Here is a 20,680-nt window from a genome sequence, read left to right on the forward strand (position 1 = left end):
GTCTTAGAAAACAGTGCAAACAATGTATAGTTACAATAGGATGCAATGGGGAAACATAGGGATAGGGGCAACACAAACCATATACTCCAAAAGTGGAATGCGAACCACGAATGGACCCCAAACCTATGTGACCTTGTAGAGGGTCGCTGGGACTATTAGAAAATAGTGAGAGTTAGAAAAATAACCCTCCCCAAGACCCTGAAAAGTGAGTGCAAAGTGCACTAAAGTTCCCCTAAGGACAAAGAAGTCGTGTTAGAGGAATAATGCAGGAAAGACACAAACCAACAATGCAACAACGATAGATTTCCAATCTAGGGTACCTGTGGAACAAGGGGACCAAGTCCAAAAGTCACAAGCAAGTCGGAGATGGGCAGATGCCCAGGAAATGCCAGCTGTGGGTGCAAAGAAGCTTCTACTGGACAAAAGAAGCAGAGGTTTCTGCAGGAACGAAAAGGGCTAGAGACTTCCCCTTTGGTGGACGGATCCCTCTCGCCGTGGAGAGTCGTGCAGAAGTGGTTTCCTGCCGAAAGAACGCCAACAAGCCTTGCTAGCTGCAAATCGTGCGGTTAGCGTTTTTGGACGCTGCTGTGGCCCAGGAGGGACCAGGAGGTCGCAAATTGGACCAGGAGAGAGAGGGGACGTCGAGCAAGACAAGGAGCCCTCTCAGCAGCAGGTAGCACCCGGAGAAGTGCCAGAAACAAGCACTACAAGGATGCGTGAAATGGTGCTCACCCGAAGTCTCACAAAGGAGTCCCACGTCGCCGGAGACCAACTTAGAAAGTCGTGCAATGCAGGTTAGAGTGCCGTGGACCCAGGCTTGGCTGTGCACAAAGGATTTCCGCCGGAAGTGCACAGGGGCCGGAGTAGCTGCAAAAGTCGCGGTTCCCAGCAATGCAGTCTAGCGAGGTGAGGCAAGGACTTACCTCCACCAAACTTGGACTGAAGAGTCACTGGACTGTGGGAGTCACTTGGACAGAGTTGCTGGATTCGAGGGACCTCGCTCGTCGTGCTGAGAGGAGACCCAAGGGACCGGTAATGCAGCTTTTTGGTGCCTGCGGTTGCAGGGGGGAGATTCCGTCGACCCACGGGAGATTTCTTCGGAGCTTCTAGTGCAGAGAGGAGGCAGACTTCCCCCACAGCATGCACCACCAGGAAAACAGTCGAGAAGGCGGCAGGATCAGCGTTACAGAGTTGCAGTAGTCGTCTTTGCTACTATGTTGCAGGTTTGCAGGCTTCCAGCGCGGTCAGCAGTCGATTCCTTGGCAGAAGGTGAAGAGAGAGATGCAGAGGAACTCGGATTAGCTCTTGCATTCGTTATCTAAAGTTTCCCCAGAGACAGAGACCCTAGATAGCCAGAAAAGAGGGTTTGGCTACTTAGGAGAGAGGATAGGCTACTAACACCTGAAGGAGCCTATCAGAAGGAGTCTCTGACGTCACCTGGTGGCACTGGCCGCTCAGAGCAGTCCAGTGTGCCAGCAGCACCTCTGTTTCCAAGATGGCAGAGGTCTGGAGCACACTGGAGGAGCTCTGGACACCTCCCAGGGGAGGTGCAGGTCAGGGGAGTGGTCACTCCCCTTTCCTTTGTCCAGTTTCGCGCCAGAGCAGGGCTAAGGGGTCCCCTGAACCGGTGTAGACTGGCTTATGCCCAAGAAAGCATTTCCAGAGGCTGGGGGAGGCTACTCCTCCCCTGCCTTCACACCATTTTCCAAAGGGAGAGGGTGTAACACCCTCTCTCAGAGGAAGTTCTTTGTTCTGCCATCCTGGGCCAGGCCTTGCTGGACCCCAGGAGGGCAGATGCCTGTCTGAGGGGTTGTCAGCAGCAGCAGCTGCAGTGAAACCCCAGGAAGGGCAGTTTGGCAGTACCAGGGTCTGTGCTCCAGACCACTGGGATCATGGGATTGTGCCAACTATGCCAGGATGACATAGAGGGGGCAATTCCATGATCATAGACATGTTACATGGCCATATTCGGAGTTACCATTGTGAAGCTACATATAGGTAGTGACCTATATGTAGTGCACGCGTGTAATGGTGTCCCCGCACTCACAAAGTCCGGGGAATTGGCCCTGAACAATGTGGGGGCACCTTGGCTAGTGCCAGGGTGCCTTCACACCAAGTAACTTTGCACCTAACCTTTACCAGGTAAAGGTTAGACATATAGGTGACTTATAAGTTACTAAAGTGCAGTGTAAAATGGCTGTGAAATAACGTGGACGTTATTTCACTCAGGCTGCAGTGGCAGGCCTGTATAAGAATTGTCAGAGCTCCCTATGGGTGGCAAAAGAAATGCTGCAGCCCATAGGGATCTCCTGGAACCCCAATACCCTGGGTACCTCAGTACCATATACAAGGGAATTATAAGGGTGTTCCAGTAAGCCAATGTAAATTGGTAAAATTGGTCACTAGCGTGTCTGTGACAATTTGAAAGAAATGAGAGAGCATAACCACTGAGGTTCTGATTAGCAGAGCCTCAGTGAGACAGTTAGTCACTACACAGGTAACACATTCAGTCACACTTATGAGCACTGGGGCCCTGGAGAACAGGGTCCCAGTGACACATACAACTAAAACAACATATATACAGTGAAAAATGGGGGTAACATGCCAGGCAAGATGGTACTTTCCTACAAGGAAGCCCTCAAAAACATGCCTATTCAGAGCTCGAGTCCGGGTATTGATGTGTTGTATTGCGATTTTGCGGTTTGAGCGCTACGAGGCCCTTGGGCAGTTATGCGCTATACAAGCATTTATAGCATAAGATAACATAACATCTGCATAAAGTGATATCATGTGTGCCCCAGTCTCCATCACAGAAGCCACTGTCAATCACGCGCTCATAGTTTACAGGCCTGGCTCCATATCAATTGCGAATAGTATAGGGAATAGGGTGCAACCTTGTTGGGTACCTCTCTGTATCACGCAAAGTTGAAAGAATATTGCTCTGTGCACACTGGAACCATCATGTGCCCATATATTGTACTCATAGCTACCTCACGATTTAAGCCCATAGACCCAGCTCTTCCAGTGCTGACAACAGAAAAGGCCTTCCCACTGTGTCAAACGCTTTTTCGATATCTAATAAGGCGACCGCTGCTTGCCAGGTTACATCTGGGGCCCTTCCCATAATCATGAACTGTCTTCTTAATTTCAAGTTGGTACTCTGGTTGGGGATAAACCTGTTTTGGTCTTTGCGTACTAAGGCCCATATGTACGAACACATTTTCCCATAGACACAGAATGGGTAAAACCCTTTGGTACATCTGGCCCTAAATCCCTAACATAGAGGATCGATCTATTTGCTGTTACCTTATTTAAAATGCTATATTCCGTATTAAGTAATGAGAGGGGTCAATACAACTTTACATCCAATGCGTCACCCCTGGTTTCAGCAAAACAATCTCAGAGATTCACATGTCAAGTTGGGGATCGATCCGCTGAATGTGTTCTGATATAGTATTAAAATCTTGCAGGTCATTGTCCATTTAAAGGTCTTACAGGACTCGGGTGGGATCAATCCATTCAACCCCAGTGTCTTGCAAGTTGGTGTAAAGACAACAGCATCTCCTCAACATGTCTTCATGTGGCAATCTGGGCATATGTATCCCCGCTAAAGGCTCCAATAGTGACTCCTCAGAAACATCAACAGGAGACACATAGAGCGATTTATAGAGGACAGTAAAACTCTAAGTAATACCTAGCTGTGTGTGTATGGTTTGCACCCCTGGGGAGCATGTAGCATGGATCGGTTTCCGCACCTTCGTTCCTCATCAACGCATACTGCTATATTGTAAGTTGCTTGTTATGTATGTTCTTCTCATGTATCTTGTTCTGGTGTTGTCATGAGGCCTAGGCAGCTGGGCTTCCACTTCTGGAGTCTGGACTGGGGTTCCAGGAGCTGAGAGAGTCAGTTGCGGTGCTGACTAGCAGACCAGGGGTTGTTCCTGGTATCACAATAAAACTGAATTATCCCACTAATAAGAGTGTTGTGTCTTCCCAAAACATGCCACCAGCAGGCCCCCTGCTCGTCCCCCTCTCTGTGTTGCCTGGTGAAAATTTTCTTATAATTGAGACACTTAAATTGTAACATCAGATCACAATGTAATTTGTGTTTGTCTATGTGTTGTCTGTGCTTCTCTGGATGTGTAAACCCTCCTGTGCTTAATTTGTGTTTATTTTTTTCTGGTGCTGAGCACCAGCACTTATTTGTGAGAGCCTGGGCTTATTCTTATGCCTCAAGCATTTGCTGCGAGCAAAAGCCTCATATGGGAAAGACGGAGGAAGAGAAAAACAAAAAAGCGTCACAAAGGGAGAAATTAGAAAGCTGCAAGAGTGAACTGAAGGGGCAGGGAGTGGCTGTGAATGGATTGAAAAGGTCAGAGATGACATCGGGATAAAAAAAATTCTAGCTATCGCGTCAAGAATTTTCAATTCTATTAAGGACACGGAGGCGAGGATTATGCTTTCTCTTTCTTTACTGACTTAAACAGCAGCCAATCAAATACAAGTAACAGAAAAAACTACACATCCCAGGATGCCTAACATCCTGTCACATGGTCCAATCACCATCCATGTCCTCTGTCATGAGTCCTTTGACCTATGAAGTCACTTCCTCTTTCTTTGGTCAGAACAGATAAGATCAACTTGAAAGCGAAACTTCTTACGCCATCCCGAAATCCGGAGTCATGAACTTCTTCTCCTTACTGAAGAACCGAATCCTGGATAGCTCACCGCCGGAGAAACAACCGGGTAAAACGTTAAAACCAAACTTCCCTGAGGATACGAATTTCAGGAAGTCTTCTGATCAGAACCTGTAACAACAAACAGGCAGGTAATATCCCAATAAAATTGAAATGTCTCAAAAACTCTATAATTGACAATAAATGGGAAGGATAAATAACAATAGATCATAAATATGCACAATAATTGATATTCAATATTCATTGTATATAAGGGGGGATAATCCTCGCCTCAGTGTCCTTAATAGAATTGAAAATTCTTGACGCGATAGCTAGAATTTTTTTTATTCTATGTCAGGACCGGAGGCTCCGATTATGCTAGTTTAAAGCTGTTCCATTACTACAGTAGCTACATCCAATACTGGTTTATGATAAAACTTACGAAAAGTATTTTCAGAAAACCAATCTGCTGCCTTCATAATGTCTTCCAATCGGGAACCTAAGGCAAACGATTTTGAAGCCATAGCCCCTCTAGCAGAATGCGCCCCAAAGACAGAGGTGTCAATACCTGCTTCACTCATCAACCATCTCATCCATCTGGCCAAAGTGGCTGAGGTAACTGGTTTAAAAGGTTTTTGCAAAGCAATTAACAATTGACCTTTAACATCTTGTCGAAATTCTTCTGTGACAACTTCATAATCCTTTAAACACTGAACTACACAAACTTTCGAATTTTCAGTATAAACTGGATAGGATACTGACCTGCAATTTGTTTTAGTTCTTCTTGTCACTGAAAAGGTGACTCCTTCTGGTGAAAAGGTTCTGCCTGCTAAATCTAAAGCTCTGACGTCAGAAACTCTTTTGCAAGAGATAAGACATAAAAGCATGGTCAGCTTGGCTGAAAGCTGCTTGTGAGACAAATACCTGTTGGTAGGCCAAGAATCTAAGAATTTAAAAATAATGCTAACATCTCATAAAACAGAATATTTAGCTTGAGGAGGTTTAGAAAGACGTAGACCCCTCAAAAGCTTGCAAACTAGTGGATGTTCTCCAATGGGTTTACCTTCTAAATGAGAATGTCCTGCTGAAATAGCAGATCTAAAATTGTTGATCGTCCGATAAGCTAAACCCGAACTAGCAAGTTCTGCTAAAAAGTTAACAATCATACCAATATGCGCTTCCACTGGATTGGCACCTCTTCCATTACACCAACCAGACCATCTGCGCCAGGCTGAGTCATATCTCTTATGGGTACTACCGGCCCAGGCCTGTTTAATGTACTCCGCAGCTTGTTTCGAAACATCTGGGGTACTCCATCTAGACCTGAAATTAACCAGACTAGTAGAGTCAACTTCCCTGACAAGACCAGTGGATGTTGAAGGCCCTCTGGACTCAAGAGAAGATTCGGACGAGGAGGAATCAGAAGAGGAGAGGCACAGGCTAAATGAAGAGCAATGGGGAACCAAGGCTGTGCTCTCCAAAATGGAGTCACCTTTCTGTCTCCGCACTTGAGACAAAACCCTGGCAATCATCAGAAAAGGGGGGAAGGCATAACCTCGAAAGTGGGACCAGTCCTGAAGAAAGGCATCTGTCTTTAATGCACAAGGGTCTGGACGCCAACTGTAAAATTTGGGAATTTGGCAATTGAGCCGGGAGGCAAACAGATCCACTTCGCCACTGCCCCATTCCCTGACTATCTGAGAAAATATCAGGGAGTCCGACAGGTATCGGGAGTTCCAGTCTGCTATGACGTTCTGGTACCCAGGAAGGTACTCCGCTATGACCACTAGACGCTGAGTTAGGCAATAATGCCAGAAGTCCTTGGCAATCTCCGCCAGGATTCTGGATTTTGTGCCTCCTAATTTGTTGACATACCTCACGGCTGAAACATTGTCCATCCGTAAAAGTATGCAACAATCTGTTTTCTGCGGGGAGAGACTCTTTATGGCAAAGGATCCCGCCAGAAGTTCCAGACAATTGATATGAAGGGTTTGTTCCCATTCTGACCATCTGCCCCCGTCACTAGGGAGTTGCAACGAGCTCCCCAACCCCATCTGCTGGCATCGGATTCTATCACTACCTCCGGGAGAGAGCCGAAAATCGCCCTGCCATTCCAAGCTTCCATGTGGTGAAGCCACCAATGAATCTCTGATCTTACTTCGGCAGTCAATGGGATTTGTTCTGAATAACTCAGACCCTGTTGTAGATGTCTGATCTTGAGTCTTTGAAGTGCTCGATAATGTAGGGGTGCAGGGAAGATCGCCTGAATAGATGAAGCTAGTAAGCCCACTACTCTGGCTATATTCCTCAATGAGACGGTCTGGCTGGCTAAAACCGATCTCAATTCCCTCTTGATGTTGCGTATCTTCTGAGAGGGAAGAAGAAGTTGACATAAAATGGAATTTATCTGGAATCCCAGGAACTCTATCACCTGCAAAGGTTTCAACAATGACTTCTGTACATTGATAAGGAAACCTAAGTCTTGCAGGAGGCTGATGGTCCAATCCAAGTGCGAGATTAGGACTTGAGGGGACTGAGCCATCAGCAGAATATCGTCCAGATATATAATCAATCTGACTCCATTGGCTCTGAGCCACTCCATCACAGGCCTCAGGAGCTTCGTGAAGCACCAACGGGCTGACGATAGACCGAATAGAAGTGCCAGAAACTCCAAGCACTGTCCCTTCCACTGGATTTGTAGGAATCTCCTGTGGGGAGGAAAAATTGGAATCGACAGATAGGCATCTTTTAGATCCAGTCGAACCATCCAATCCCCTTCCAAAAGGATATCCCTTAGCATGTGGATGCCCTCCATCTTGAAGTGTCTGTATAGGATCCAATGATTGAAATCCTTTAGGTTCAGGACTAAGCGGTGACCTCCTCCTTTCTTGTCTACTACGAAAATAGGACTGAGGAAACCGGAAGCATGGGGGGAAGCAAATTGTACGGCTCCTTTGTCTAAGAGAGTTTGCACTTCTTTGTCTATAAAATTTTGATTTGCTTGGGAAAAACACATTTGTAACGGAAGGGAGAGTTGTTTGGGAGTACTGATGAACTCCAGCCGAAATCCCTCTACTGTTTGGAGAACCCATGGGTCTCTGGATATCCGTTTCCAATTTGCCAAGCAAGATGCAACTCTGCCCCCAAGTCTGACCTGAGAAAAATGAATAATGCTCACCTGTGAAACTTGAGTCCTGAATGGCTCCTTGTTGCCCTCTGTGATGACCCCTGCGGAAGCGGGGTCGACCTCCCCTGGGTCGTGTGGGGTAGAAGGTGGAGTCTTGATTCCCGTACCAGCCACCTCTGCCTCTCGGGCAGTAGTTTTGGGGACTGCTAAAGGAGCTTCAGCCATACATACGTCCCCCGTAACGACCGGCCCTGACAAAAAGGTCTCGTTTAAAAACCTTCTTGAGCGACGTTTGTGCTTTGTCAAGGGAAGAAAAAGTGGAGCAGAACTTGGCTAAGTCTTTGATAAATGAAGATCCAAAAAGAAGTCCTTCAGCCAAAGGGCCCGCTTCTGAAGTCGCAAGATCCGATAACTTGGGATCAATGCGCATTAGCACAGATTTCCTGCGTTCTGCAGAAATAGCACAATTAGAGTTTCCTAACAGGCACACAGCTCTTTGTGCCCATCCTATAATAACATCGGTGTCCACCGGGGATCCAGATTCCTTGGCTACATACGCCATCTCAAGGATCTTATTCAAAGGTCCTGAAAGATCCAACAGTTTGTCTTAGCAATTACGCCAGGAGCAGTCCAAACCTTTTTTGGGGTCCTTAGCAAATTTTTTCATAAAGGTGACCATGGTGGGGTCTATTTCTGGAGTATCAGAAACCTTGCCCTCCAGGTCAGGTCTGGGGCACTCTGCTTTTAAGCGTGACCTGACTTCCTTATCGAAGCTTTTCCGCAAATTGGATTGAACATATTGAGCTACTTCGGGAGGGGGAACCCAATTGGAGGCCCTGGGGTGAATGATTTCTGTGGGATCGAAGTCTAGAACCTGGAAGGGAGGGGGCGCTTTCTTAGTTTTCTTGCTAGGCATAGGAACGTCGGAATCATCCGAATCGTCAGAGGAGGAATTTTTTAAGAGGAAGAGGTAGAAAGGGAAGTTTCCTTTTTTGAGCAGTAATTATGCTCGCCACTGCGTTTCTTACGCAGTTTTTCGAACGCGTCAGCGTGGACACCACTGACCTCTGCTCCAGTTTCCCAATTTTTTTTTTTTTTTTTTACTTTTTTAGGTTCGTGTTGTGATTGTTGTCCCTGAGTCCAACCCTGTGACCGAGCAAAGTCAAATATTTGCCCTGAAAAGGGACCCAGAGCTCTCACCAGGGCATCATTTACTGATTGTTGAACCCTGGTATCAAGGGCTTCCACCAGATCAACTTCAAGTTGATTGCCCAACTCCTCTCTATAGTACTCTGCTTCTTGGTCATCCCACTGAGCCATGACTAATGTATAAAGGTACAAAAGTTTTGAGGAGAAAAGTAAACAGGGATCAAACAGGGGGAGTGCAAAAAACCCAAATTCAGGCAAGGAAAAAGGAGCTCTTTATTTAAAGTGTGGAGGGAGCAGCCTGAAAGGCACTCTCGGCAACAGCCTGATTAATATTTTACAACCCAGTCAGTTAATCTGCTGGGCGTCAGGGAGCAAGTGAAGGCTAAAGGGGAACACAGGCGAGCACGCAGCACACACGAGCCGATTGTCTCCAAAATTAGAAGGAGATCGGCTCGATAAGGCGCGTGCGCGTGTGTCAAAAATAGAAAGGAGACTGCCAGAGAGCAGCTCTGCTCCCGCTCCCACTCCACCAGGAAAAACGGGCTCTGAAACTTGGCAAAACGCCAAGAAATCGAAGCGCAAGGGCGCTTAAACAAGTATAATAAAAGCGCGCTGAATCGCGACGCTTAAATCAGTAATTTTTATAAGTATTAACATTAGAAATAACACCATAATATAGGAGAGAATAAAAAACGTGTACTTATCTGCTGCGAAGCAGCAAAGAAAGAGGAAGTGACTTCATAGGTCAAAGGACTCATGACAGGGGACATGGATGGTGATTGGACCATGTGACAGGATGTTAGGCATCCTTCGATGTGTAGTTTTTTCTGTTATTTGTGTTTGATTGGCTGCTGTTTAAGTCAGTAAAGAAAGAGAAAGCATAATCGAAGCCTCCGGTCCTGACATAGAATTACGCTGCCTCAGTATTCCAGGCTTGCAGATTCAATTGCGGAAGCCGCGTGTTGAACAGGGGGGCTTTGAGCACCGGCACCTTTTTATTTACAAATTAAGCACTGAAACCCTCCCGTGTCTATCTTACGCATCTCTTGTTCCATTTCTGTTCATTGTCGGGCCACTCCCTTCCTAGTCACAGAAGTGGCCTCAAGGCACACCTCCCGCAAGAAAACTGTAAAGACCTCCCACTCAGAAGCAGTACTGTTGTCCGTCCCCTCATTCTCCCGGAAGAAGTGCATGATACTTTCCCCAATTGTTTGCCTAAAGTGTATGTCCGGAAGTGCGTCTGTCTGTTAACTCCATGGTGGTTTGGGAGGCGACGGGGCCCCGATCTCCACCCTCATCCGTAGCGGACTGTGATCGAACAGTGTCCTGCCTAAGTACTCCGTGCCTGCTTTCTCCAGTCCGGTGCCAAGCTTCTCCAGTCCGGTGCCAAGCTTCCTCAGGAACATGTCTAGTCTTGGATGTACCATGTGCATGCTTGAGTCATATGAATATTCGCTGCATGCCTGGTGCTGTTCTCTCCAGATCTGGTCCAGCTGCCAGTGCGAGAGCCAGGCATTAACCCGTCTAGAGGTCGCCCTGCAGGTGGCCCGCTGTTGAGGGTGCGCCAATGTATCCCTGCGAATATCAACCACTGTGTTATAGTCAGGGACGTAGCTTCGGGGGGGGGCTTGTGTTTGGGGTGTTACACCCCCGTAATAAATGTATTTTCTGATGAATAGTTGGGCACAGATGCCTTCAGTCGGGTATGGTGAGGTGTCTGTCAGATTTCAACAGCAATTTTTACACAAGCACAGATAAAACCGCACACACTCTCCCTCTCTGTTTTGAAGGTCCTTGAAAATCTTGATCATTTTAGAAAATATTGTGTTTTCTCTCTTGGGGCCAGATGTATGAAAGCTTTTTGCATTCACAAACAGTGCGAATGCCCGTTTGCGAATGCAAAAAAACATTTCAGAATGTATGAAATACATTCTGAACGGAATTTTAAGAAATCGCTAAAATAGCGATTCCTTAAAATTGCGACCCTGTTTAGAGAGTCGCAAATTGCGACCCTCTAAATAAGAAATCGCAAATAAGGATTTCTAAGCACATTTAAGAAGCAATTCCTTAATGCGATTTGGGCATTTAGGAATCGCTATTACCACCCAGTTGAACCTGGTGGTAACCATGTGCACATTTTAAAAATGCATTTAAAAAGGATTTTTAAAATGTACATGTAAAGCAAACATGCCCTTTTGGCATGTGTGCACCTTACATGTCCTAAAAAAACTTTTTGGGGTGCAGCAGAGGGGACCTTAGGCCCCCAGCACCCTGGGGTTTTGCATTTCCATAATTGCGATTTCCAGTTAAGAAATCGCAATTTTGGAAATGCAAAAAATTCGCAAATATGGGCCAACAGGCCCATAGGTGCGAATGGGGCCGGTATGGCAATTTGCGATTCGGTAATAGCATTTGCAATTTTCAAGAAATCGCAATTACCGAATCGCAAATGTGATACATTGCATTTTGCGAATCAGAAATAGCGATTTCTTAAAAATCGCTATTTCCGACTCGCAAAAGGCCTTCTTGGTACATCTGGCCCTTAGTGTTCTTACCAACCCGCACTCCTCTCCCTTTCCACTGCCTTTTAAGCCCCTCTCGTGCACCCTGCTTGTCCTATAATGTATATTAACTTTATATACCAGTGTGAGTGTTGGGATATCTGAAGCCCCCCCATCTTACTGACCGAGCTACGCCCCTGGCTAGGGGCTATCCACAGGGCCTTGGGCGGTGTGAGGGTGCTGACCTGGACTGGGGGGCGCTGACCTCAGGGGGGCGCTGTGTTTAGCAATGACTTTCTAAACTTGCCATTTAAAAGCATCTGCTGAAAAGTTCCTTGTGCGTCCAGCCTTCAGGAAACAATTAAAATGTCAAGATACCTCTTGTGGTTAATGTTCCTGCCAGAGAGAGAAAAGGGAGTTTGGCCTAGCGGCACTCACTGTAAAGTAGCACAGAGGACTAATATGCCTGCTGCAAGAACAGATCTGTATTTTATGTGGCTAGCTGAGTGGATTAGTAAAGCCAGCCTTTACCAGTGCTTTAAAACAAATGAATGTGTGTGAGAGGGGAGATGAGGGGGCACATTTGCCGGGTGCTAGTCAGTGAAACCGAGGAGGTGGTCATGGGGTGGGAAGCGCCATAAAAGACTGTCGCACTGGGCGCCACCAGCGCTAAAGCTGTCCCTGGCTATCCATATACCACAACCCAACATGCATATGTAGAGTTTGTTGTGCCAACCAGTTGCCTTCTCCATTTCCTTGCCATCTTGTCCATTTCCATGTGCGTAAGGTGGGTTTCCGGGATACATGCAGTGTCCATGGACCTACACCTCAAGTAGGTCATTCCCGCCAGCTCCCAGCCCCCGACGTTCCAAGTTTGGAAGTTATAATTAATGTGCATCTAAGGAGTGCAAGATGTTGGTACTACCACCTTCTGACCACAGGTGGGCCCTCTCGGCTGGCCTTGTGGTATTGGTGGAGTGGTGCACCTCATCGAACATCTTGTAAGTGTTGCCTTAACAATCAACACAACTTTGTCCATAAGTGAGTGCATGCTTCCCCTCCCACTAGGCTGGGGTATATATAAGTACCCCAACACCCCATCCTTCAGCTTTGTTAAAAATACCGATTACCATTCAATGCACTTGGGGTGCATTTGAAATAAAAGAGGGAACCACAGCGCATATAGTCACCCATCCTGGATCCCTCTAGATCTAAACACAAGCAGGTCGACCATGTTTGGTCACAGCTAGAGCTGTGTGGGGAGGCCCTCCCCACAGACTCAGTTAGATCACGGTTTCAAACGCCATTGGGGTCACCTGCTGACCCATGCTAAGGATATCGGCCAGAGAGGTGTCACCACAGTCCTTCTAGCTCCCAGGTGTCGGTGGTTGGGGAGCACTCTATTGGGGGACAGCAGGGTGCTATCAGACTGGCTCATATGTCGAGGCACAATACTGTTCCTGCTGCTATCGAGGGGCAGTTGGATGGCATGGGACACTTACTTCTATTGAAGGACTGTTGGGGTGTATATGCGACTATCATTCCTATCCAGGGACTGTTGCATGGCAATGGCCACTCACTTCTACTGAGGGACTGTTGGGACTGTATATGGGACTATCATTCCTATCGAGGGACTGTTGGGGTGTATATGAGACTATCACTTCTATTAAGGGACTTTTGGGGTGTATATGAGATTATCACTGCTAACGAAGGACTGTTGGGGTTGTGTATGAGACTATCACTGCTATCAAGGGACTTTTGGGGCAGTATATGAGACTATCACTACTATTGAGGGACAGCTGGGTGGCATGGGACTGTCACTCCAATCAAGTGATGACTGGGGGTGTATATGAGACTATCGCTACTATCAAGGGACTTTTGGGGTGTATATGAGACTGTCAATGCTATCAAAGGACTGTTGGGGTTGTGTATGAGACTATCGCTACTATCGAGGGGCAGCTGTATGGCATGGGACTGTCACTCTTATCGAGTGACGACTAGGGGTGTATATGAGACTATCACTCCTTTTGAGGGACTGTTGGGGTACGAATGGGACTGTCACCCCTACTGAGGGACTGTTGGGGTGGTATTTGGGATTATTACTACTATCGAGGGATAGTTAGGCGATATGCACTGCCACGTCGAAACACCTCTGTAAGATATGAGATTATCACTCCGATGAAGGGGCTGTTAGGCACAGATGGGACTATCATTCCTACCCAGGGACAGTTGGGATATACTTGGGACAATCACTCTCTTCAACTGGCATTTAAGGTATATATGGGGCTATCACTCCTATTGAGGGACTGATGAGCAACAGACACTGTCACGTATTGAGAGACAGTTGTGAGGCAAGGGACAATCACTCATATTGTGGGTCAGTTGTGTAGTATGTATGGGACTGTCATTCCTATCGAGGGACAGTTGATGGTATATACTCGACTATCCCAATTATCCAGGTACAATTGCATGTATGGGACTATCATTCTAATTGAGGGACTGTTCGGCGAGCTACACTATCACACTTATTGAGAGACTGCTGTCAGGCATGGCACTATCACCCCTATTAAGGGACAGCTGTGCGCTGTACATGGCACTTTCATCCCTACTGAGTGACTTTTTTTCCAAGTATATATGGGGCTATCACTACTATTGAGGGATTGTTGGGCGATAAACACTATCATCACTATTGAGGGACCACTGAGGCTTCTGGGATCTTGATGAAGTCGAAAACCTGTCTACAACCATCTGATTGCACTGGCTTCAGCTGGGGCTCCCTCACTGGTAGGGCTTCAGCTGGTGCTCCCTCACTGGTAGGGGATCAGCTAGTGCTCCCTCACTGCTAGGGATTTAGCTGGTGTTCCCTCACTGGTAGGGTTTCAGCTAGTGCTCCCTCACTGCTAGGGCTTCATATGGTGCTCCCTCACTGGTAGGGCTTCAGCTGGTGCTCCCTCACTGGTAGGGCTTCAGGCGATGATCCCTCACTGTTAGGGCTTCAGTTGATGCCCCCTCACTCCTGGGGCTTCAGCTAGAGCTCCTTCACTTTCAGGGCTTCGGCTGAAGCTCCCTCACTGCTAAGGCTTCAGTTGGTGCTCCCTCAATGTTAGGGTTTCAGCTATTGCTCCCTCACGGTTAGGGCTTCAGCTGACGCTCCCTCACTGCTAGCGCTTCAACTGGTGCTCCTTCACTGTGAGGGCTTCAGTTAGTGCCCCCTCACTCCTAGGGCTTCAGCTAATGCTCCTTCACTTTTAGGGCTTCAGCTTGCGCTCCCCCACTGAAAGAACGTCAGCTAGTGCTCCCTCACTGTTACAGCTTAAGCTGGTGCTCCCTCACTATTAGAGCTTCAGCTGGTTCTCCCTCACTGTTATGGCTACAGCTAGTGCTCCTTCACTTCTAGGGCTTCATCTGATGCCCCCTCACTGCTAGCACTTCAGGTAGTACTTCCTCACTGTCAGGGCTTCAGCTAGTGCTCCCTCACTCCTAGGGTTTCAGCTAGTGCTCCTTCACTTTTAGGGCTTCAGCTGGTGCTCCCTCACTATTAGGGCTTCAGCTGGTGCTCCCTCACTGTTAGGGCTTCAGCTGGTGCTCCCTCACTGTCATTGCTTCAGCTGGCGCTCCCTCACTCCTAGGGCTTCAGCTAGTGCTCCCTCACTTTTAGGGCCTCAGCTGGTGCTCCCTCACTGCTATGGCTTCAGCTAGTGCTCCATCACTGTTAGAGCTTCAGCTAGGGCTCCCTCACTGCTAGGGCTTCAGCTGGTGCTCCCTCACTGCTTTGGCTTCAGCTAGTGACCCCTCACTGTTAGGGCTTCAGCTGGTGCCCCCTCAATGTTAGGCTTCAGCTAGGGCTCCCTCACTGCTACGGCTTCAGCTGGTGCTCCCTCATTGCTTTGGCTTCAGCTAGTGACCCCTCACTGTTAGGGCTTCAGCTGGTGCCCCCTCAATGTTAGGTTTCAGCTAGCGCTCTCTCACTGTTAGGGCTTTAGCTGCTGCTCCCTCACTGCTAGGGCTTCAGCTAGGGCTCCCTCACTGTAAGGGCTTCAACTGGTGCTCCCTCACTGCTAGGGCCTCAGCTAGGGCTCCCTCACTGTAAGGGCTTCAGCTGGTGCTCCCGCACTATTAGAACTTCAGCTAGTTATTCCTCACTCCGAGGGCTTCAGCTAGTGCTCCCTCACTTTTAGGGCTTCAGCTTGTGCTCCCTCATTGCTTCGGCTTCAGCTAGTGCTCCCTCACTGTCAGGGCTTCTGACTGTGCTCCCTTGCTGCTAGGGTTTCAGCTAGTGGTCCCTCACTGTTAGGGCTTCAGCTAAGGCTCCCTCACTGTTAGGGCTTCAGCTGGCACTCCCTCACTGTTAGAGCTTCAGATGGGGCTCCTTCACTGCTAGGGCTTCAGCTGGTGCTCCCTCACTGCTTTGGCTTCAGCTAGTGACCCCTCACTGTTATGGCTTCAGCTGGTGCCCCCTCAATGTTAGGCTTCAGCTAGGGCTCCCTCACTGCTAGGGCTTCAGCTGGTGCTCCCTCGCTGCTTTGGCTTCAGCTAGTGACCCCTGACTGTTAGGGCTTCAGCTGGTGCCCCCTCAATGTTAGGTTTCAGCTAGGGCTCTCTCACTGTTGAGCTTCAACTGGTGCTCTCTCGCTGCTAGGGCTTCAGCTAGTGCTCCCCCACTGTTAGGGCTTCAGCTGTTGCTACCTCACTGTTAGGGCTTCAGCTGGTGCTCCCTCACTGCTAGAGCTTCAGCGAGTGCTCCCTTATTTTTAGGGCTTCAGCTGGTTCTCCCCCACTGCTAGGGCTTCAGCTAGTGCTCCCTAATTTTTAGGGCTTCAGCTGGTTCTCCCTCACTGCTAGGGCTTCAGCTAGGCTCCAGCTAGGTCTCCCTTGCTGTTAGGGCTTCAGCTGGTGCTCCCTCACTGCTAGAGCTTCAGCTAGTGCTCCCTTATTTTTAGGGCTTCAGCTGGTTCTCCCTCACTGCTAGGGCTTCAGCTAGGCTCCAGCTAGGTCTCCCTTGCTGTTAGGGCTTCAGCTGGTGCTCCCTCACTGCTAGTGCTTCAGTTAGTAGTCCCTCACAGCTAGGTCTTCAGCTGATGCTCCCTCAACCCAAACACGTTAGTTGGCACCCCCTCATCGCTAGGCCTTCAGCTGAAGCTCCCTCATCACTTGGGCCCTTGCTCATGCTCCCTTACCACTAGGGATTCAGTTATCACTTCCTCACAGACTTCAGCTATCACTCCAGCACCAAGGCTTCCACTGGCACTTCCTCACCTCTAGAGCACCAAGTGGTGCTCCCTCACTGCTAGGACTTCAGCTTGTGCTCCCTCACTAGAACAGCTTCCAGAGATGCTCCTTCATTGCTAGGACTTCAGCTGGACCTCCCTCATCGATACGGCTTCATTTGACACCCCCTCACTGCTTCAGCTAGTGTGTCCTCCAAGCTAGGCAACAGCTGGCACTCCTTCACTGCCAGGGCTGCTAGATTATTCCATGGTGGCAGGCCTTCCCTTCTCCTTCCCTTCACTTGCCTTTAATGGCTTTGATTAAGCTAATTATACCAATGTTCCCAATAGCAATTATTGTTAAAGAAGGGCCCAGGATGGGCATGGGCTATCCTGCCACCATGGAGGCCCCTGGCACCTGCACAATCACCCCACAGATACCCTTGGTTCTCCTCTTCCCACAGCTAAGGCACCTCTCCCAAGCGGTCCTCCCAGGAATCAGTGACACGTGGGAACAGATGATGACCCAGTCCTCTTTCTCTTTTCTTTTTTCAGGGAAGTCCTATGAGATAACCTACGTGAGGCTCAAGTTCCACACCAGCCGCCCTGAGAGCTTCGCCATTTATAAAAGGACCCGAGCAGGAGGTCCCTGGGTGCCCTACCAGTACTACAGTGCCACCTGCCAGAAAACCTACGGCAAGTCAGAAAGGGGGTACCTACGTCCAGGAGATGACGAGGCTGTGGCCTTCTGCACGGCGGAGTTCAGCGACATCTCACCACTTAGTGGTGGAAACGTGGCCTTCTCCACCCTGGAGGGCCGGCCTAGCGCATACAACTTTGACAGGAGTCCTGTCCTACAGGTAAAGTGTGGCACCACTAATGCTTTCATCATCACAGAGGGGCTGGTAGCCCATTTTTACTAAAGGTTTGAATGGGCGCTCGAATGACGCAAAGCAGAGATCAGTTCTCCACCACAATCATTTCTCCACCACAAACCTTTCTTGGACCAGGGTGGTCAAACATGCCCAGTAGATGGTTGGTGGTCTCCTCACAGCTCAGTGTTGCTCATACTTAGGCAGGTAACTCTGATTTTTTCTGGTTTTGGTTTATTGTACAGTACAATTGTTCATTTGTTACTTCATCTGTGCTGTAGCATCATGAGTTGTATGACAGAATATCATCCATAAAATACTGTGGTAGAAAAATATAATTCTCAGAATATTAACAAACAAAAATCAACTTTATATAAAGATAATGTAAAGCACAAATGTAGTGACTACCATAATGCTGTGGTCCAAAACAATTGACATTAAACTAGAAAGTACACGTATTTAATTGTACTTAACATTATTGTATTTCAAATTAAGAATATTTTTCAATAATATATTCAATTAACAAAAAATAACAAGTGAAAATCAATGTACTAACTAAAGAAATCTTAAAAATACATATACATTTTAAATAATGTTTCAAACTAATAAAAAACGTAATGCATAATAACACATTAAAATACATTTATTATTTAACTAAAAATGTAAATTGAATTATAATAAATAAAAAATACAATAAAAGTATCAATATTAAAAAAGAATATATATATATTTCAAATTTATTGAACCATCATAAATTTACTTCCAAATATGTAACAAAATGTAATATTTTATACAGTTTAAAACACATAACAATCACCGAATTTTTTTTTTTTAAAACACAATAGAAAAAATAATAAAAATACCATAATTGAAAAATCTACACTTTTAAATTGAATATGCTTAAAAATAAGCTACAATCCAAAGCATTATAAAATTAATAAAACCAATTTAAATAAAGTATTCTAACTACAATGCTACAAACATTGGAGAAATTCTTACATTGTTGGAGGGGGCACTTTTACTATTGTAAGTACAGTCCATCAAACTTTGGGGAAACAGCATGCATGAGGAAGTTGGATTTACAATTCTAACTCCAATCTAACAAACACTGGGTGAATTGCACTCATCAGAGAGTTAGTTTATGTATTCAAACATTGAGCAAAGTACACAGATTAGGTGGTGGGAAAGATTTAGGGGCAGATTTTTTTTTTTTATGTTAATGTGGCCCAATGAAGCCAATATCGCTGCACCAAATTTACAAAGTGGAGCAATGAATGCATTTCGCCACTTTGTAACCCTTTGCGCTACACTATGCCTGCGCCAGGCATAATGTATGCACAGGGAGCTTTCCCCCATTAGGGGGGGCGAAACAATTACGCAAAGAAATCTGCAAGATTTTTTGCATAATTTTTTTTTCCTGCACTTTTAACGCCTTCTCGGAGTAGGCGTTGAAAGGAGGCACACCATTGTTTACAATGGGCCTCAATGGGCTTTGCAGGGTTAGCGTCAACATTTTTTACGCTAATCCTGCAAAGCTCTGAATTTTGACAATAGTTCCCTAACTACCGCCATGGTGCGTCATATCTTAGATACAGTGCACAATTGGTGGCATTAGGGGGCGCTAAGGGGTGCAGTGGGTGGAGCGCCACTTTCCTTAAATCAGGCCCTTACTATGCTAACTCCAGTCTAACAAGTATTGTGGTAAGTGGTTATATTGGGGGGTGTCTGACTCCAGCCTAACAAATGCCAGGGAAAGTGCATAGAAGGGAGGAAAGATTTTCTTTTGTAACTCCAGTTTAACAGAGACTGGGGAAAGTGCATACTTTGGTCAGGTTAAAATTCAGATTTACTATTGTAGCTTCTGTCTAAGAAACACTGGAAATGTTGAAAAATGGGGGGAGGGGGTGGGTGTCAGATGAGTGTATCATAATGTTGAGTGATGGTGCATTTCACTATGTGAGGATGGTTTGAACTTGGGTTAGTTCCGTTTACTCTGTCACTATGGCGGAGTCAACCATAATGCTTGTTAATTTGCTTGGTGATGATGGACCAGTGTTAGTGGTGGTTTACTGCTTAGCAGACGATGGCTCAATGTTGGTGATGGTTTACTGCTTAGCAAACAATGGCTCAATGTTGGTGATGGTTTATTCCTTCATTGACTATGAATCAATGCTGGTGATGGCTTATTCCTTAGCTGTTGATGGCTCAATGTTGGTGATGGTTTATTCCTTCATTGACAATGGCTCAATGTTGGTGATGGTTTATTCCTTCACTGACTATGGATCAATGTTGGTGATGGCTTATTCCTTAGCTGTTGAAGGCTCAATGCTGGTAATTTTTTATTTCCAAGATGGCAATGGATCAATGTGGGTGATGGTTTATTCCTTAAATGACGATGGCTCAATGTTGGTGAGGTTTATTCCTTCATTGATAATAGCTCAATGTTGGTTAATGGTGTCTTCCTCAGCTGGCAATGGCTCAATGTTGGTGATGATGTATTCCTTCATTTACAATAGCTCAGTGTTGGTTATGGTTTGCTCCTTAGCAGACGATGGCTCAATGTTGGTGATAGTTTACTCCTTAGCTGGCATTGGATCAATGTTGGTGATAATTTACTCCTTAGCTAACAATGTTGGTGATGGTTTATTCCTTAGCAGGCATTGGATCAATGTTGGTGATAATTTACTCCTTAGCTAACAATGTTGGTGATGATTTGCTTCTTCATTGACAATGGCTCAATGTTCGTGATGGTTTACTCCTTAGTTGAAAATGGCTCAATGTTGCTGATGGTTTACTCCTTAGTTGACAACGGCTCACTGTTGTTGATGGTTTGCTTGTTCATTGACAATGGCTCAGTGTTGGTGATGGTTTATTCCTTAGATGACAATGGCTCAATGTTGGTGATGGTTTAGTCCTTCATTGACAATAGCTCAATTTTGGTGATGGTTTATTCCTTAGATGGCAATGGTCCAATTCTGGTGATGGTTTGCTCCTTAGCTAACAATGTTCGTGATGGTTTATTCCTTAGGTGACAGTGGCTCAATGTTGGTGATGGTTTATTCCTTAGGTGACTGTGGCTCAATGTTGGTGATGGCTTATTCCTCAGCTGACTATGGCTCAATGTTGGTGATGGTTTAGCCCTTAGCTG

General features: G+C 46.6%; 1 protein-coding gene across 1 annotated transcript in view; it reads left to right on the plus strand.

Annotated features, from left to right (window-relative positions):
* The window catches only part of LAMC3 (laminin subunit gamma 3), a 527,783-nt gene that overhangs the window by 51,810 nt on the left and 455,293 nt on the right, over positions 1 to 20,680 (plus strand). The window contains exon 2 of the mRNA XM_069237073.1: positions 17,216 to 17,520. Within this exon, the coding sequence (XP_069093174.1) occupies positions 17,216 to 17,520 (305 nt within the window). The remainder of the gene's footprint in view (positions 1 to 17,215; positions 17,521 to 20,680) is intronic.

The sequence above is a fragment of the Pleurodeles waltl genome, chromosome 6, assembly GCF_031143425.1.
Source record: "Pleurodeles waltl isolate 20211129_DDA chromosome 6, aPleWal1.hap1.20221129, whole genome shotgun sequence".
In the NCBI taxonomy this organism is placed as follows: Eukaryota; Metazoa; Chordata; class Amphibia; order Caudata; family Salamandridae; genus Pleurodeles; species Pleurodeles waltl.